This window comes from Coregonus lavaretus (genome assembly GCF_964263955.1).
Source record: "Coregonus lavaretus genome assembly, chromosome: 7".
Taxonomy (NCBI): Eukaryota; Metazoa; Chordata; class Actinopteri; order Salmoniformes; family Salmonidae; genus Coregonus; species Coregonus lavaretus.
In genome coordinates, this window is record NC_139994.1 from 3364976 (window position 1) to 3384174 (window position 19199).

Genomic DNA, 19199 nt, shown 5'->3' on the forward strand with positions numbered 1-19199 from the left:
GTTATTTCATAGTTGTGATGTCTTCACCATTATTCTACAATGTAGAAAATAGTTTTTAAAAATAAAGATAAACCCTGGAATGAGTAGGTGTGTCCAAACTTTTGACTGGTACTGTATGTTACAAGAACATAAAAATAAAACTGTGTTTTCATTGTGGTTCTCTTCTGTTTAGATCTCAGCTGAGGAGCAGGAGCTGAGGAGCAGCTGTCGGCACCACAGGGACCTCAAAAACACAATAACTAAATGATAGACAATGGAGGTATCCCAAATGACCAGAGCCTATTCCCTATGTAGTGCACTACTTTTGACCAGGGTGCAGTTTGGGCCCTGATCAAAAGTTGTGCACTATGTAGGTAATAGGGTGCCATTTGATAACGGGGTGGCATTTGGGACGGACACAATAAGAGAGAGAGAGAGAGAGAGATAGTTGACTTCCCTCTACCATGGACTCACTCCACTATCTGCAGAGCTTCAACTCTGGATCGGACATTGCCACTGAACACCAAGAACTGCAAGCCTGTCCCTGGAATAACTACAGTGGTGTTGTGACCATAACCCTACATGCAGAGGTGGCCCTTGCCTGGAGTCGACACACATAGGCATGAATGTAAATTAATAAATTATTCACATACCACTTTTGTGTGTCTGTCATCAAAAGATGGCATACTCTATCCTATATAAAAAAAAGCTTTCATTCAAAGATATCACATTTCAGGATGAATTGTATATGAGTAAGCATCATCAACAGGCAGTAGCACTAGTCTACATTTACTGGACGTTCAAAGTTCAAGTCTCTCTGTCTGAAGTGTAGTGATATGACTTGACAACTTGTCAACTCTTATCAATGAATCAAGAGGCGGTGCCAAATTTGAGCGGAGAAAACATTTCCAACTGATTGCACACCGCGCAGACCAGTTGGCACTGGCAACGCGCAGGGTTTTGTTTCAGCAGAACACTGCATTTTGATAACTAACCATAGACACAACAGAAAGATAGCAGAAACAACGGTTACAACGGTTGTCAGGGCACTTTGTTGCTAGGGGAAATTGTAAAGGGGAGGAAAGCAGAGGTTGGCCTTGCTTAATGAGTCAATCCGGAAGTAGAGTATACAATTCGGTGTTGGTGTTAAATGAAGTATACGGTCAAGAGCCAGTGAAACAGACACTGGCTTGGACGGAATTGGTAGGAGAGCGGTGGTGAAGAGGACGATGCTTATCGCAAATTCATCTTGGTGAATAATTTTGTTTATATAAAAAAAATTAACACATATAGCTAAATGGCGGATCCTAGGTCGTGAGGGGTGAGAGGGGAAAATGGGAACTGGACATGCAGTGAGGTACTGACACCGGTGGGCAAAACGGAGAGGAAGAAAAGTGAGAGTGGAGACTATTCGTCGTCATCAAAGCGGGATTTCCAGAAAGCAAGCAACACGTCCTACAGGGGAAATGACAAAAGGTGAAGGTGGAAATTGTACTCATGCTTAGTTAGAGAGGTAGCTAACGTTAGTTGTCTGAAGTTAACTTAAATCGATTTGATGTACCTAGCCAGCTAACCTGCTCGTTATGGTACTAACTAGTTAGCATTTGATTTTCTGAAAAGCTCGATTTCTGACTTACTAGAATGTATGCTAGCTAGCATCAACAATATGCAATTGTTCAAGTATTGCAATTTCCAAAGATTTCTAACTCATTGTGGTTGCAATAAGTGTCAATAGCTAGCTATCCCAGTCATGCAATCAATCACATGCAAGCTAGCTACTAGTTAGAAACGTTAGGCAGTGGGAGCACTAGATTGCTTGCCATTCGGTTTTTGAAATTGTGAGATAGTTGTGTAATTTGGTCACGTTTGTTATTATCCATAAACTATTGTAGGCATTTTCAGATATTCCATTCATTTGGCAATGGCGTTTGCCAAGTTGCTGCTTTGTAATTGGCCACGTCTTTGACTGGCAAGCGATAGTCGAGGTATGATATAGCGAGCTGTCAAAACAAAAAGATCGAAGTGACACTGATACATACGTTGCCTTGAGACTGACTTTGCTTTTCTTCATCATTATACTCATGCCCAGATTGGTTTAGTAGCCTACTCTTCTCTAGACTAGGACACCTTCAAGTAGCTACTTTAATAACAAACCTAATTTTAGCAAGACTACTGAATCAGTTTAACATCGACCTTCTAATTACAGCGTTTTAACCACGCAGGTACTTACACGTGTCAGTGTGAGAGGGAGAGAGAGAGAGGGTTAAAAATAGGAGGTTAGAGTTTCAAATGGCTCTGTTCCTGTGAGGGTGAGCAACAATTCCCTCCCTCCCTCCCCTTCCATTCTTTATTTTCTCCCACCCCATTAATCATCCTCTCCCTGCCTTTAAACTTTCTGATGATGTGTTGAAAGAGACACTGGAGAACTAGACTGCTCTCTGCTTCAGGTACTGAAGAACAATGCTTTTATTCACCTTTTGGCACCTCCTTTCAAGCCTTTCTTCTTTGGCTTTTGTGTAACTTGTCTCTTACAATGCTACCATAGATTAGCAAGTGATTGCCGTCTCCCTCTTTTATTTCCCTCTTTGATGTTTCTGTCTACCCACAAGTCTATGCTGTCTACCCCTCTGTCCTCAAACCCCAAAACCTTTGGTGCAGTACCTCCTTTTTTCTCTTTCTGTGTGCGTTTCCCTCAACTGTTCCATTCCCTCGTTCACTCACCCTATAGCTGTCTAGTGTTGCAATCCTACCATGTCTAGGTGTTTGAACGTTTGAAGCCATGTGTTTCCGATGTAACGTTAACCCTCTATGTGTTGGTGAGTGTCAGCTGGAATAGTTGTAGCTCTTGGTGTTCCCATGGTGAGATGGGTAGATTAGCCTCTCCAGCTCTGTTGAATTTGTTGCCCGTTTGAGCATCCAGGAAACGAGGCTCACCGATTTCCTCTCCAATAGTGATGGGGAACAATCTAAAGTTACATATCGGGATATTATTTTTGACGATATATCGTATAGTTTTGCAATATTATTTTTGCGCTAGTTGGCTGTACCTGCACCAAAACTCCAGTATTTTTCCTTCATAGCTTGTTTTCCATCTTCTTTTTAAAGGGATACTTTGGGACTATGGCAATGAGGACCTTTATCTACTTCCCCAGAGTCTGATGAACTCGTGGATACCTGCGTGCAGTTTCAAGGAAGTTGATAACTAGCTCAATTGCTAACTAGCGTTAGCGCAATGACTGGAAGTCTATGGGTATCTGCTAGCATGCTTAATACTCAGACTTCCAGTCGTTGCGCTAACACTAGTTAGCATTAACTTCCTTCATACTGGACACAGACATAAAAAGGGTATCCACGAGTTCATCAGACTCTGGGGAAGTAGATAAAGGGCCTCATTGCCAAAATCCCGAAGTATCCCTTTAGCTAGGGAACCAATTTGTTTTCAGCACTTTTATTTCCATGACTGATCAAAACTTGTTTTCCATTGGCTTGTCTCTCTGCAGCAGACATATGGTGAGCAATATGTTTGGAACATCGACTCGCAATAAAATTACGATATATAATCGCAATACGTATCGTATCGGCACAAAAGTTTTGTGATAATATCGTATCATGAGGTCCCTGGAAATTCCAGCCCTACTCTCCAACATAGCCTACATTTCCTGAAAGTTAAAAGTGGATATAAGCATCAGTTAGTTAGCCTAGTATTTACGCTGTGAACAAAGTATGGAGGACAAATTTGAAAGTTGGTGTAGGCTACAGCAGCACATTACTCATCCAGACCAGGACATCCACTCTGAGAATCTAGTTTATACTTAGTCCGATTGCCATTGCTTACAAGATTATCGTTGTTCTTATTATCACCTGTAATTGGTTTAGACACCTCGTCTGTTGAAAGTCTCCCGTTAGGATATACAGTGACCTCTTTCTCTGGACTCAATCAATCCCCTTATCTAAGCCTCACGAGGCCATCTTTCCAAATCGTGTCTCGATACCCTTATCCCCTGTAGCTCAGTTGGTAGAGCATGGCGCTTGCAACGCCAGGGTTGTGGGTTCGTTTCCCACGGGGGGGGGGGCAAGTATAAAAATGTATGCACTCGCTAACTGTAAGTCGCTCTGGATAAGAGCGTCTGCTAAATGACTAAAATGTAAATGTACATGCAGTGTTCTCAGTACCTGTTCCCCCATTTCTTTCTGCCCTCCCTCTATAGAGCTCATTGTCTGTTCAGAAGGGCATTTCCGGCTGTAGCCAAGTCAGGTGATGATGTGGTCAAGACCTGGACCTTGTTGAAAGGGTTCTCTTGGATACACTAAATAGTTAAATTATTAGCACAGGTCTGGCAGATATTTGACCGTGAATTTACGCCCATGTTTTCTGTGATATCTAGGCCTATTTTTATGGAATTTGACTGTCCATTTCAGCACATTTTCAGTCATTGAAAGCGTTCCAGATATTGCAAACGCAGTAGGCTAGATCCCTGACCTGGTTATGAAGCGTGGATATTATTTGGTCAGCTTGCCTTTTAAGGCTGGAGGTTTTTTTTTTGCTATTGAAATGCTCACTCCAGAAGTATTTACAACATTTTAAAACCAAAGAGAAGAGGTGACGGTGCCAGGTTTGTGTGAGCTCTGAGGGAAGGCTTGAGTCTCTTTTTAAATCGTCAGCAAATTGACTTTGTGTGGTCACTCTCTTCTCTCAAACCACTTATTAGAGTGATTGCATAAGCAATAACTCACAATGTTTGACTGACCCAGGGTAATCGTCAGACGTGTTTATGACTAAGTTCCTTCACTTTTTAAAGCTAAGAGCTAATATGTACCGGGTGTGCGACACGTGTTATAGGCCTGAGCCTATTGGACCATCTGGCATGAACCCTGTTCAAACAGGAAAACATTCAGTCGTCCTGAATGGAAGTTTAAAACGTCTTTTAATGTAGGCTAAACGCTAGTTTAATCAGTGTGGTATGAATGGATGGACCTAGTCAGTCAGGAGAGAGCAGGGAAAGGGATGTACGAAGCTACGTAAGACTATTGAGATGCGTCCCAAGAGTACATCTACTGATATAGTGTATGTTCTGTCCTTCTAGTCCCTGCAGACTGACTGTCCATATACAGGTTTAATACCTTGTTAGGGGGATTCATGGGCAGGAAACTGCTTCCAGCTCCAAGATGCCCGTTGGGAAATTGGGGGTTACGTCCCAAATTACACCCCATTCCCTATTTAGTACACTACTTTGAACATGTGGTCCTCTGTAGCTCAACTGGTAGAGCACGGCGCTTGTAACGCCAAGGTAGTGGGTTCGATCCCCGGGACCACCCATACACAAAAATGTATGCACGCATGACTGTAAGTCGCTTTGGATAAAAGCGTCTGCTAAATGGCATATTATTATTACTATATAGGGTGCCGTTTAGGATGCAATCAGGCTTTGGTGGTAGCAGCAGGGTGGTGTTAGAAAATGGATGTGTGGTGCTCAGTCGGGGTCTCAATTTACTGTTGCGAGTTAGAATAATGGAATACACCAGGTGCGTCAGCAGTTTTTCCGCTTATGTCAGTCACTGGCTAGGTTTCCGTCCAATTGGCGACCGATTTTCATGTGACTGTTCTAAAATCCGCATTAAAAACAATATGTGCATTTTCCATCAAATGTACTTGTTGCTGATAAAAGGCTGTGTGTAACGACATAGTGCAAGGTTAAATTCCGACGTACCGGAAAAAAAACAAAAAGTTAAATAGGTTTCCATGGCATTTTAAACTCTACTAATGCTTTTGTCACAAAAAAATGTTGCGTTATATAGCGAATTTTCCCACTGGTACTGACACGTGCGCTCTAGCCAACAGCTCATAGAGACAATGCGGGTATAGCTAACATCATGAGGTTATTATGGACAAAAGAGCAATATTTATTTATATTTTTCAAATGGTACCAAGCATCGATCATCATGTAACCAGAATAAGACCCTCTATATTTATTGGAAAGGAACATCAAGCGCCTCACCTTGTACTTTCACCACCCTGTGAAGTTTGTAACTTATTTCATCTGTAGCCTAATAAACTGCGTAGTGGGAGAACCACACGTCATCGCGTGACTCACAAGTTTACTTCCATATGATTATTATTATATCAATATTTGCGCATAAAAGCTTTTCCTCCGCTTTTTCTTGCATAATACATTTTACCGACACACAGATCCCACATTGTGTAGTGTATTTTGTATTGTCGACATTTGGAAAGTTAACAGACAATTTTGCTGTTTCCATCAGGCCTGTTGGATTGAAACCTGGTTATAGACAGTCACTCAATTAGCCCATGGCAGCAAACACGTTTTTGGACTGGTAAGTTAGTCTAGCCAGCTATCTAAACTTGTAGTAATCATGGTCGAATTATAGACGGGGGGCCCCCATTGATTTTGTTAGTCAAAAAAATAAATAAACTGCAAACATTTCTCTCCACCTTAAGGCAAAATGTTTAGAATTGCAGCAAAGTTGCTTTAAAACGGTAAAATGTTCTCTAAACCCCCATGGCAAAATGTGTAGAATTAATGGAAATTAACTCTAAAATGTCTCTCTGCTGTCAAGAGGGGGCCGCTAAAATGTTTTGCTAGGGTCGGTTCTGACTGCGTGTGTGGGTACACAGACCCGTGAGCTATGCGGCCCCTCATTCGTTTTTTGTGGCCCCCTTCAAAGTTGCCCATCCCGGATATAAACAATCTAGTTTAAACTCATCCTCTGGAGAAACCTGCTGGGGGTGAACCATAACAAAAGGTCCTGCAGTGTCTGAGTCCCAGATGGCACCCTATTCCCTATACAGTGCACTACTTTTGACCACGTTCCATAGGATTCTGGTCAATATTAGTGCACTATATAGGGAATTTGATTCCATTTGGGACAAACCCTGACAGTGTGTTTCCCTGAAGGCTGAAACTGCTAGTGCTGTCGTGCTGTGTTTGTTTCCATCAACAAAGAGACTAAAATGATCACTGTGATATCCATTTAGGGCAGTGTTAGGTTGGAGTGTGATACCAAGCTCCTCAGAAAGACTGCCTTTGGATGCTGGCTGGTATACGTTTGTTATCTCAGAGACTCCCTGTGGAGCTGGCTGGGTGAATTAAATCATTTGAATATAGCACACAGGGTCCCTTTGGTTACTGTCCAGCTAACAGGCTTTTTAAAAATCTCCATTGAATAGAATATGGATGGCCATGGCATTACGTTTCTGGACTTTACAGTTGGGTTTAAAACCACACTCGCACAAGCACTCTACAACAGTCTGTAGAAGTGCTTTAGCTGAAATTTGTGCTGACAGGATGTCCTGTCCCTCTGTGATACTCAGGCTGATGGGTCCTGTCCCTCTGTGATACTCAGGCTGATGGGTCCTGTCCCTCTGTGATACTCAGGCTGATGGGTCCTGTTCCTCTGTGATACTCAGGCTGATGGGTCCTGTCCCTCTGTGATACTCAGGCTGATGGGTCCTGTTCCTCTGTGATACTCAGGCTGATGGGTCCTGTCCCTCTGTGATACTCAGGCTGATGGGTCCTGTCCCTCTGTGATACTCAGGCTGATGGGTCCTGTCCCTCTGTGATACTCAGGCTGATGGGTCCTGTCCCTCTGTGATACTCAGGCTGATGGGTCCTGTTCCTCTGTGATACTCAGGCTGATGGGTCCTGTCCCTCTGTGATACTCAGGCTGATATGTCCTGTGCCTCTGTGATACTTACTCAGGCTGATAGATACATAATATGGTAATGCCTTTAGCTGTGCACCGATCCTAATAAAGGTAGTGAAAAGTTAAGCTATTCCAGTACTGAACTTGACAGCTTGATTCATAAGCATGGACCCTGAGCAGAGTTTGACAGCTTGATTCAGAGGCGTACCACACACATTCTTGGCCATCAACGATGAGGCAGCAGCCTCTACTGAACAGTTTGGCTCAGTGTTCTGAATCTGCTCAATGATACAGTTGGCAATTTCTAGATAATAGCAGACTCTAGAAAATAGTTATAGTCTATAAGGGACTTGTGTGTTAGTGATCATATAGTGCTTGTTTATTTCAGACTGTTTCACTGATGGGGGAAAAACTTGAAAATTGAAATGTACTTAACTGACGCTAACACACTTTCTTTTCTCTCTCTCTCTCTGTTTCAGGGTGATGGCCGAGGGATAACCCCAAGGACTCTCAGCCCCTCCACCTCAACGTGACCCTGGTTCTCCCTTTTTATCTTATCCAAACACCCCTCTCCCCGTTTATCCAAACACCCCTCTCCCCGTTTATCCAAACACCCCTCTCCCCGTTTATCCAAACACCCCTCTCCCCGTTTATCCAAACACCCCTCTCCCCGTTTTTTAGACTTTCCTTTTTTTCTCAGTTTCCCCTTGCCCCAACTCGCTCTCCTGCTCCACTATTTCATGGAGGACAGCCAAGCCGATAACAACACACAGTTAAGTTACGCACGTCTCCACAGTCGGATTACGCACGTCTCCACAGTCGGATTACGCACGTCTCCACAGTCGGGTTACACGCGTCTCCATCTATGTCTCCGCAATAAAGGTTCTGGATCATTCTCTTGTCATGTTATCGATCACGCAAAATTATTGGATGAGTAGTAAGGATCATGTGATTGGACCTCTGTTCTCTCCACCCCTATTGGACAACGTCTTTTCATTCTCATCTTTTTGATTGGACCCTATTGGCTGTTTGTCACTTCAACACTGTCCCCCCTCAGCTGTAGTCTTTTCCCTACTGTAGTCCATCCTCTGATGTCATTGGGCCATGGTTCGCAAGAGAGGTTCCCTTATCTTGTGTGGAGCTTTCCTATTCGTCGCCTGCAATGGCTTGCTTCTCCTTTTCCTTTGGGGACGGACTCCCATTGGTCGCTTTGGGGAAGGGGGAGGGGCTGAACCAGGGGGGCGGGAAGAGTGGGGCGTGGCCAGAATAAAAGGGGGTGGGACTAATCTGGCTGGCGAGGTGATCCGATTGGCCGAAGAGGTAGAATTGGAACTCAAGACCCAGAAGGAACTTCTGAAGCAGATCCAGAGTCACAGGTCACTATGGGAAAAGAGGAAAGAGATGGGAAAAAGAGAGACGGATGGAGGGAAAATAGAAGAGAAAGGGCAACACAAACCGTCGCCACGGTTACCTCCAGTACCCCCAAAGGACAATTCAGAGAACAAGGACCAAGAGAAAAATACACCGGAATTAATCATTACAGCAGTCCCAGACCCTAAAGTAGACACAAAACCGGACAATGAAATAAAAGAGCTGACCGACAACATCAAATTGGAAGTTACTGTCATCAGCCCACAAGTTGTCATTCCCATATTGGTCATTGCCTGTGACAGAGTAACTGTGAAAAGGAGTCTTGACAAATTGATCCAATACCGCACCTCTGCAGAACTCTATCCAATCATAGTTAGTCAGGACTGTGGCCATGCTGAGACAGCCCGCGTGATTGGCTCATATGGCAGTCAGGTGACCCTCATTAGCCAACCAGACCTCTCGGACATCCTGGTACGGCCGGAGCACAGGAAGTTCCAGGGCTACTATAAGATTGCCAGACACTACCGCTGGGCCCTCAACCAGGTGTTCAACACTCTCTCTTACTCCAGTGTGGTGATCGTTGAAGATGACTTGGAGGTAAGTGTGAACAGTAACTGAAATCCATACACCTCTGTCTGCATGCACTGTAACTGAGAAATGAATTTAAAGTGCACCTCAGTCTAAATGTGTTGAAGCGTTGATTTAGAAGTGTCTGAGTTGCTGGTGACTTGCACGAGGTTCAATAGAAGATCCTGATGAATTCAGTCAGGGAAATGAAATCCCTGCACTTCTGCTTGTCACCAAGGCATTGATGTGAAGCGTCAAGACTTTTTAGTGACTTGCATGAGGCTCTGTATAAGTAGGCCTAGTCCGAACTGATTTATCCGCTGCTGCTTTTTCAGTTGCAAGGTTTGCAGCTGCGCTCCAGCCCTGGCATTATCCCAAAAGCTTAAGGGTTCAGACACAGCAGTAGTGGTTGCTGGCCGAGAGTGCTTAGCACCTCTGAACGTATTTGCGAATCGAGTTCCAACCGATTTTACATGTAGAATCGCGTGAAAAATTTAGCCAGTCGGACGTCTACAGCGGGTGGTTCCTAAAACACAGCGCTGAATCAGCAGACAAACGCTAGATCCACATTCGGTGCGAGCCTTAACTTCTCTAAGGGCACCGACGACCCTGTGGCCTACAACAAAACATTTTAAGTGCTTCGTTTGCAGAACAAAGCTTAAACCAACCCCCCCCCCCCCCTGCCCCCCGCTCCGCTGCAGTGTCTAGAGATGCCATCCCTCTCTGCTTATTCAACACTTTCCATTGGTTTAAATGGGCCTTTGATAGGAATGAATGTACCCTGAACAAAAATGTAAACGCAACAATTTCAAAGATTTTACTGAGTTACAGTTCATATAAGGAAATCAGTCAATTGAAATAAATTAATTCGGCCCTAATCTATCGATTTCACATGACTGGGAATACAGATATGCATATTTTGGTCACAGATACCTTTAAAAAAAAAGATAGGGGCTTGGATCAGAAAACCAGTCAGTATCTGGTGTGACCACCATTTGCCTCATGCAGTGCCACACATCTCCTTTGCATAGAGTTGATCATGCTGTTGATTGTGGCCTGTGGAATGTTGTCCCACTCCTCTTCAATGGCTGTGTGAAGTTGCTGGATATTGGCAGGAACTGGAGCACGCTGTCGTACACTGCGATCCAGAGCATCCCAAACATGCTCAATGGGTGACATGTCTGGTGAGGATGCAGGGACATTTTCAGCTTCCAGGAATTGTGTACAGATCCTTGCGACATGGGGACGTACATTATCATGCTGAAACAAGAGGTGATGGCGGCGGATTAATGGCCCGACAATGGGCCTCAGGATCTCGGGCCTCTGGACCATCAATAAAATGCAATTGTGTTCGTTGTCCGTAGTTTATGCCTGCCCATACCATAACCCCACCGCCACCATGGGGCACTCGGTTCACAATGTTGACATCAGCAAACCGTTCCCCCACACGACGACATACACGCTGTCTGCCATCTGCCCGGTACAGTTGAAACCGGTAGTCATCTGTGACGAGCACACTTCTCTAGTGTGCCAGTGGCCATCGAAGGTGAGCATTTGCCCACTGAAGTCGGTTACGACGCCAAACTGCAGTCAGGTCAAGACCCTGGTGAGGATGACGAGCACGCAAATGAGCTTCCCTGAGACGTTTCTGACAGTTTGTGCAGAAATTATTCGCTTGTGCAAACCCACAGTTTCATCAGCTGTCCGGGTGCCTGGTCTCAGACAATCCGACAGGTGAATAAGCTGGATGTGGAGGTCCTGGGCTGGCGTGGTTACACGTGGTTACACGTGGTCTGTGGTTGTGAGGCCGGTTGGACGTACTGCCAAATTCTCTACAACAACGTTGGAGGTGGTTTATGGTAGAGAAATGAACATTTCAATTCCCTGGCAACAGCTCTGGTGGACATTCCTGCAGTCAGCATGCCAATTGCATGCCCCCTCAAAACTTAAGATCTGTGGCATTGTGTTGTGTGACAAAACTGCACATTTTCGTGGCCTTTTATTGTCCCCAGCACAAGGTGCACCTGTGTAATGATCATGCTGTTTAATCAGCTTCTTGATATGCCACACCTGTCAGGTGGATGGATTATCTTGGCAAAGGAGAAATGCTCACTAACACGGATTGAATCACATTTGTGCACAACCTTTTCGAGAAATAATCATTTTGTGCATATGGAAAATGTCTGGGATCTTTTTACTTCAGCTCATGAAACATGGGACCAACACTTTACATGCTGTGTTTATATTTTTCTTCAGTGTAATTAAATCTGTCTCACATTCAAATGTGGATCATGATGATGAACGTTGATCCTATAATGTTCCTCATTTGTGCAGCACATTCATTGGATAGCCTAAAACATAGAGGGGAGGAGTCAAAGGGGTGAACAGAGGGGAACAGAGAGGGGGAAATGTCTTAATCAATGTGTCCAATTCAGTGGACAGCTGTAATCCTGGTTGGCCTTCCCAGATTAGAACATTTAACTGATTAGTGGATTAACCACGTTGGCACCTAGCAGAGAGGGGTGTGAAGAGGGATCCCTAAATCCTGCTCTGTTCATTCTGTCCCCCATCAAATCAGACCAAGGTTGCGTCCCAAATGGCACCCTGTGGGCCATAGGGTTCTGGTCTAAAGTAGTGCACTATATAGGGAATAGGGTTCTGGTCTAAAGTAGTGCACTACATAGGGAATAGGGTTCTGGTCTAAAGTAGTGCACTATATAGGGAATAGGGTTCTGGTCTAAAGTTGTGCACTATATAGGGAATAGGGTTCTGGTCTAAAGTAGTGCACTATATAGGGAATAGGGTTCTGGTCTAAAGTAGTGCACTATATAGGGAATAGGGTTCTGGTCTAAAGTAGTGCACTATATAGGGAATAGGGTTCTGGTCTAAAGTAGTGCACTACATAGGGAATAGGGCTCTGGTCTAAAGTAGTGCACTATATAGGGAATAGGGTGCCATGTGGGTAGTAGCCTGAGTGAAACAGCCAGCTGGGTGAACAAATGGTCTGGAAAAAAACATCATCGGTAGAATTCTGCACCAGACGTGTAATGAAAGTTACAGGAAATGGTTAAAACAACAGAACTGCCATGAGTCACCAGTTTTAAAGCTTTTAGGCTAAACCCCCCCCCCCCCCCCACACTTATGTACAGTGGGGAAAAAAAGTATTTAGTCAGCCACCAATTGTGCAAGTTCTCCCACTTAAAAAGATGAGCGAGGCCTGTAATTTTCATCATAGGTACACGTCAACTATGACAGACAAATTGAGAAAAAAAAATCCAGAAAATCCCATTGTAGGATTTTTAATGAATTTATTTGCAAATTATGGTGGAAAATAAGTATTTGGTCACCTACAAACAAGCAAGATTTCTGGCTCTCACAGACCTGTAACTTCTTCTTTAAGAGGCTCCTCTGTCCTCCACTCGTTACCTGTATTAATGGCACCTGTTTGAACTTGTTATCAGTATAAAAGACACCTGTCCACAACCTCAAACAGTCACACTCCAAACTTCACAATGGCCAAGACCAAAGAGCTGTCAAAGGACACCAAAAACAAAATTGTAGACCTGCACCAGGCTGGGAAGACTGAATCTGCAATAGGTAAGCAGCTTGGTTTGAAGAAATCAACTGTGGGAGCAATTATTAGGAAATGGAAGACATACAAGACCACTGATAATCTCCCTCGATCTGGGGCTCCACGCAAGATCTCACCCCGTGGGGTCAAAATGATCACAAGAACGGTGAGCAAAAATCCCAGAACCACACGGGGGGACCTAGTGAATGACCTGCAGAGAGCTGGGACCAAAGTAACAAAGCCAACCATCAGTAACACACTACGCCGCCAGGGACTCAAATCCTGCAGTGCGAGACGTGTCCCCCTGCTTAAGCCAGTACATGTCCAGGCCCGTCTGAAGTGCATTTGGATGATCCAGAAGAGGATTGGGAGAATGTCATATGGTCAGATGAAACCAAAATATAACTTTTTGGTAAAAACTCAACTCGTCATGTTTGGAGGACAAAGAATGCTGAGTTGCATCCAAAGAACACCATACCTACTGTGAAGCATGGGGGTGGAAACATCATGCTTTGGGGCTGTTTTTCTGCAAAGGGACCAGGACGACTGATCCGTGTAAAGGAAAGAATGAATGGGGCCATGTATCGTGAGATTTTGAGTGAAACCCTCCTTCCATCAGCAAGGGCATTGAAGATGAAACGTGGCTGGGTCTTTCAGCATGACAATGATCCCAAACACACCACCCGGGCAACGAAGGAGTGGCTTCGTAAGAAGCATTTCAAGGTCCTGGAGTGGCCTAGCCAGTCTCCAGATCTCAACCCCATAGAAAATCTTTGGAGGGAGTTGAAAGTCTGTGTTGCCCAGCGACAGCCCCAAAACATCACTGCTCTAGAGGAGATCTGCATGGAGGAATGGGCCAAAATACCAGCAACAGTGTGTGAAAACCTTGTGAAGACTTACAGAAAACGTTTGACCTGTGTCATTGCCAACAAAGGGTATATAACAAAGTATTGAGAAACTTTTGTTATTGACCAAATACTTATTTTCCACCATCATATGCCAATAAATTCATTAAAAATCCTACAATGTGATTTTCTGGATTTTTTTTTCTCATTTTGTCTGTCATAGTTGACGTGTACCTATGATGAAAATTACAGGCCTCTCTCATCTTTTTAAGTGGGAGAACTTGCACAATTGGTGGCTGACTAAATACTTTTTTTCCCCACTGTAACTGTTCCCGCAGATGCTTTCGAAGACAAATTTATAATGTTTTGTTTTGGCTAGTCATTTCATGTTGACATACCATTGGCATTGTATTAGTCAGCCAAACATGTTGGACTCATTCCTTGAAGCCCCTGTGGACGTTTTGTTGGCTTTGCATACATTCATACAGCAGATGCAGTTTTCTAGCCTGGGTTCCAGTCTGTTTCTGGTCTCTTTAATATAGCCTGGGTTCCAGTCTGTTTCTGGTCTCTTTAATATAGCCTGGGTTCCAGTCTGTTTCTGGTCTCTTTTAATATAGCCTGGGTTCCAGTCTGTTTCTGGTCTCTTTAATATAGCCTGGGTACCAGTCTGTTTCTGGTCTCTTTAATATAGCCTGGATACCAGTCTGTTTCTGGTCTCTTTAATATAGCCTGGATACCAGTCTGTTTCTGGTCTCTTTAATATAGCCTGGATACCAGTCTGTTTCTGGTCTCTTTAATATAGCCTGGATACCAGTCTGTTTCTGCTCTTTTGCCAACTGCTTATTATGTTTAGCATGACAAGGAGGTGAAACAATGGCACAAACAGATCTGGGCCCAGGGTAGCAGTTATCATAAATAAACTCAGCAAAAAAAGTAACGTCCCCTCCCTGTCAACTGCGTTTTATTTTCAGCAAACTTAACATGTGTAAATATTTGTATGAACATAACAAGATTCAACAACTGAGACATAAACTGAACAAGTTCCACAGACATGTGACTAACAGAAATTGAATAATGTGTCCCTGAACAAAGGGGGGGTCAAAATCAAAAGTAACAGTCAGTATCTGGTGTGGCCACCAGCTGCATTAAGGACTGCAGTGCATCTCCTCCTCATGGACTGCACCAGATTTGCCAGTTCTTGCTATGAGATGTTACCCCACTCTTCCACCAAGGCACCTGCAAGTTCCCGGACATTTCTGGGGGGAATGGCCCTAGCCCTCACCCTCCGATCCAACAGGTCCCAGACGTGCTCAATGGGATTGAGATCCGGGCTCTTCGCTGGCCATGGCAGAACACTGACATTCCTGTCTTGCAGGAAATCACGCACAGAACGAGCAGTATGGCTGGTGGCATTGTCATGCTGGAGGGTCATGTCAGGATGAGCCTGCAGGAAGGGTACCACATGAGGGAGGAGGATGTCTTCCCTGTAACGCACAGCGTTGAGATTGTCATTGCAGGCAACAAGCTCAGTCCGATGATGCAGTGACACACCGCCCCAGACCATGACGGACCCTCCACCTCGATCCCACTCCAGAGTACAGGCCTAGGTGTAACGCTCATTCCTTTGACGATAAACGCGAATCCGACCATCACCCCTGGTGAGACAAAACCGCGACTCGTCAGTGAAGAGCACTTTTTGTCAGTCCTGTCTGGTCCAGCGACGGTGGGTTTGTGCCCATAGGCGACGTTGTTGCCGGTGATGTCTGGTGAGGACCTTGGGCAGTTGTTGTTGCCATCCTGTACCTGTCCCGCAGGTGTGATGTTCGGATGTACCGATCCTGTGCAGGTGTTGTTACACGTGGTCTGCCACTGCGAGGACGATCAGCTGTCCGTCCTGTCTCCCTGTAGTGCTGTCTTAGGCGTCTCACAGTACGGACATTGCAATATATTGCCCTGGCCACATCTGCAGTCCTCATGCCTCCTTGCAGCATGCCTAAGGCACGTTCACGCAGATGAGCAGGGACCCTGGGCATCTTTCTTTTGGTGTTTTTCAGAGTCAGTAGAAAGGCCTCTTTAGTGTCCTACGTTTTCATAACTGTGACCTTAATTGCCTACCGTCTGTAAACTGTTAGTGTCTTAACGACCGTTCCACAGGTGCATGTTCATTAATTGTTTATGGTTCATTGAACAAGCATGGGAAACAGTGTTTAAACCCTTTTACAATGAAGTTCTGTGAAGTTATTTAGATTTTTTACGAATGATCTTTGAAAGACAGGGACCTGAAAAAGGGACGTTTCTTTTTTTGCTGAGTTTAGTAATGAAGGCTACTGAATAACAATTGCTTCTTATAACTGGAGGAAAGCCTACTCTCTAAGTTTTCTCACTGTAACACAGTTTACTAATCAGATGAATCTCTCTCCAAGGTGGCCCCAGACTTCTTTGAGTACTTCCGTGCCCTCCACCCCATCTTGACCTCTGACCCCACCCTGTGGTGTGTGTCTGCCTGGAACGACAACGGCAGGGAGGGGCTGGTGGACCCTGGGAAGGCGGACCTCCTCTACAGGACAGACTTCTTCCCTGGGCTGGGCTGGATGCTGTTGAAGGACGTCTGGGACGAACTAGAACCCAAGTGGCCCGCAGCCTTCTGGGATGACTGGATGCGTCACCCCGAGCAGCGTAAAGAGCGCTCCTGCATCCGCCCAGAGATCTCCAGAACTATAACCTTCGGACGCAAGGGTGTCAGCTTGGGTCAGTTCTTCGACCAGTACCTGCGCTACATTATACTCAACACTGACTTTGTGCCTTTCACCAAACAGGATCTGTCTTACTTGATGAAGGAGAACTTTGACGTGAACTTTGTTAAGCAGGTTTACAGCGCCCCCCTAATTAAGGTGGAGGAGCTACAGCAAGGGGGCGGTTTGAGTGGAACAGGTCCGTACCGGGTGCAATATTCCAGCCGGGACAGTTTTAAGGTTCTGGCCCGACACTTAGGGGTGATGGATGACTTGAAATCGGGGGTTCCCCGTGCGGGTTACAGGGGCGTGGTCAGCTTCCTGTCCCGTGGACGACGGGTCTTCTTGACCCCACCTGAGGGATGGACAAAGTACGACGTCAGCTGGAGCTGAGAGGTTTGGACAGGACGTAGTGCGAGACAGACAGACAGACAGACTTGACAGAGAGGAACACCCTCTCTAACCAAAGAAAACAAAAACAAGGTCACATGAAGGAACTGAAGCTAAACAAAACAGACAGGCTTGGTGGGTAAAGGAACTGGATATATGATAGAAGTAGGGTGGGTGGAGGAGAGGAGTAACGCCTTGTTTTAGGAGTGAACCTGAATGCAGTGTGACACAGGGCAACACCCAGGGAGTGAAACCACGTAGTAAGTCTCAAAGAAAGAAAGAAAGAACCATTTAATGTTTGGTTGTTCTCCTGCTCGAGCTGGAAAGGTTTACAGTAGGGGTGTCAAACTCATTCCATGGAGGGCCGAGTGTCCGCTGGTTTTTGGTGTTTTCCTTCTAATTAAGACCTAGACAACCAGGTGTGGGGAGTTCCTTACTAATCAGTGATCTGAATTCCTCAATCAAGGACAAAGAAGGAGCGAAAACCCGCAGACACTCGGCCCTCTGTGGAATGAGTTTGACACGTGGTTCACGGTTTGCTTCAACGTGATGTCTTAAAACGTCAGTTTGATTACATGGATTTGGAGGCCTCAGACTTGCTTTTTGTGTTGTTCCGTGTCACCCGATCTTAAAGGGGAGGCGAAACCCCTCTGCTTAAGTCCAAAATGGCACCCTTTTCCCCATTTTAGTGCCCTACTTTTGACCAGGAACCATAGGGCTCTCGTCAAAAGTAGTGCACTATATAGGGAGCCATTTGGGACGGCATCTGTCTACTTTAAAATAACTTGCAGTATTCCACTCAAAGTCAATGAATGAGGTAAAAATATTAGTTACTGGTATTAAACTTTTCTCATAAATATATAATTAGATTTATTCATAAAATGAAAAAGTACAAATACTATTTTGGGAATGATGTAGCTCTTGTAAATTGGTTTATAAAGAGATGATCCTACAAATAAATGATCAGAGATTCATACATCGCCATGCAGCGGGCCAGTTTAACACATTGTGTGTGACATTCTGTTGGCTGTATCCCAAATGGCACCCTATTCCCTATATAGTGCACTACCTTTGACCAGAACCCTATGGGCCATGGTCAAAAGAAGTGCACTATAAAGGGAAGTGTGCCATTTGAGACGGTACTACACTTAAGCCATTTTCAAAATTAATGGTCGGTTGTAATTCCATGACATTCAAATGGTGGTCTTCTACAGTTAGGTTTGTTGAAAAACCAATGATTACGATTGTTTACATGTTTGTTTTTTCTTGATTTACATGATTGGTGTAACTGGGTGATACATGAAGAAAAGGGTGATTTATTAATGTACTGGATTTAGTTCTGGGGTGATTGATTGTCTGGAAGATTGATTCATATGTCTTTACGGTGATGTGTAAAAACCACTGCCTGACGTGTTTATAACTTGAATACGTTGCAAATTAAAACGGACTATTTTGATATTTGTCCACATCCATTGTGTGTCTTATCTTTTTGACTGTCAGCTAATGTTATTGGATCTGGGTTTTATTGTTCCTGGTCATTTTCCAACAATCGTTTCCCACTTGTGCCTGTAACCTCTACGTGCGTCACAAATGGCACCCTATTCCTTTATGGGGCTACATAGGGAGCCATTCAGTCTAGGCTATCCCTCCTCACTTCCTTTCGAGTGCACTCTTCTCCTGTTGACTTCCTGACAGGTCTCGCTTACTGTTTCACAAACACTGGTCTGATTTTAACACTTTACAATCCAGATTAGAAGAGATCAACTGAGGTGCCTCAGCAAGCAGATTTAGACAAGGAGACCATTGAGGACAGTATTTAAGACTATTGGCCGATCAACTGTGATTCCCTGAAAAATATTTGCTAACTCAAAGACTTATGTCCATAGTCTCTCTGGGCCATCATTCCAAATCAAGCTGGAGTGTCCGAGGCTAGTTAGTTCAATACCTCAGTTTAGTACATTTTATATGAAATTATTTAGCATTTTGCACATTACTTATATAGATTAGCTATGTTGAGGCATGGACAGACCTGTAGGATTGTCGAGCAGTTAGCACCTCTGAACAGAATACCTGCCATAATTT

The 19199-nt window shown here is 44.5% G+C and overlaps 1 protein-coding gene across 1 annotated transcript; it reads left to right on the forward strand.

Annotated features, from left to right (window-relative positions):
- Positions 1–1095: 1095 nt before the first annotated feature.
- LOC311131720 (alpha-1,3-mannosyl-glycoprotein 2-beta-N-acetylglucosaminyltransferase-like) lies at positions 1096–18589 on the forward strand. Its single transcript, XM_084164827.1, has 3 exons — positions 1096–1455; positions 8121–9609; positions 16419–18589. The coding sequence occupies exons 2-3, from the start codon at positions 8746–8748 to the stop codon at positions 17118–17120; spliced, it is 1566 nt and encodes a 521-aa protein (XP_084020953.1). The 5' UTR covers positions 1096–1455; positions 8121–8745; the 3' UTR covers positions 17121–18589.
- The last annotated feature ends 610 nt before the right edge of the window (positions 18590–19199 follow it).

Coding starts and splice junctions, on each gene's coding strand:
- LOC311131720 (XM_084164827.1), top strand. CDS start 8,746: ATGGTTCGCAAGAGAGGTTCCCTTATCTTGTGTGGAGCTTTCCTATTC. Junction 9,610..16,418: donor TCGTTGAAGATGACTTGGAG/GTAAGTGTGAAC, acceptor TCTCTCTCCAAG/GTGGCCCCAGACTTCTTTGA.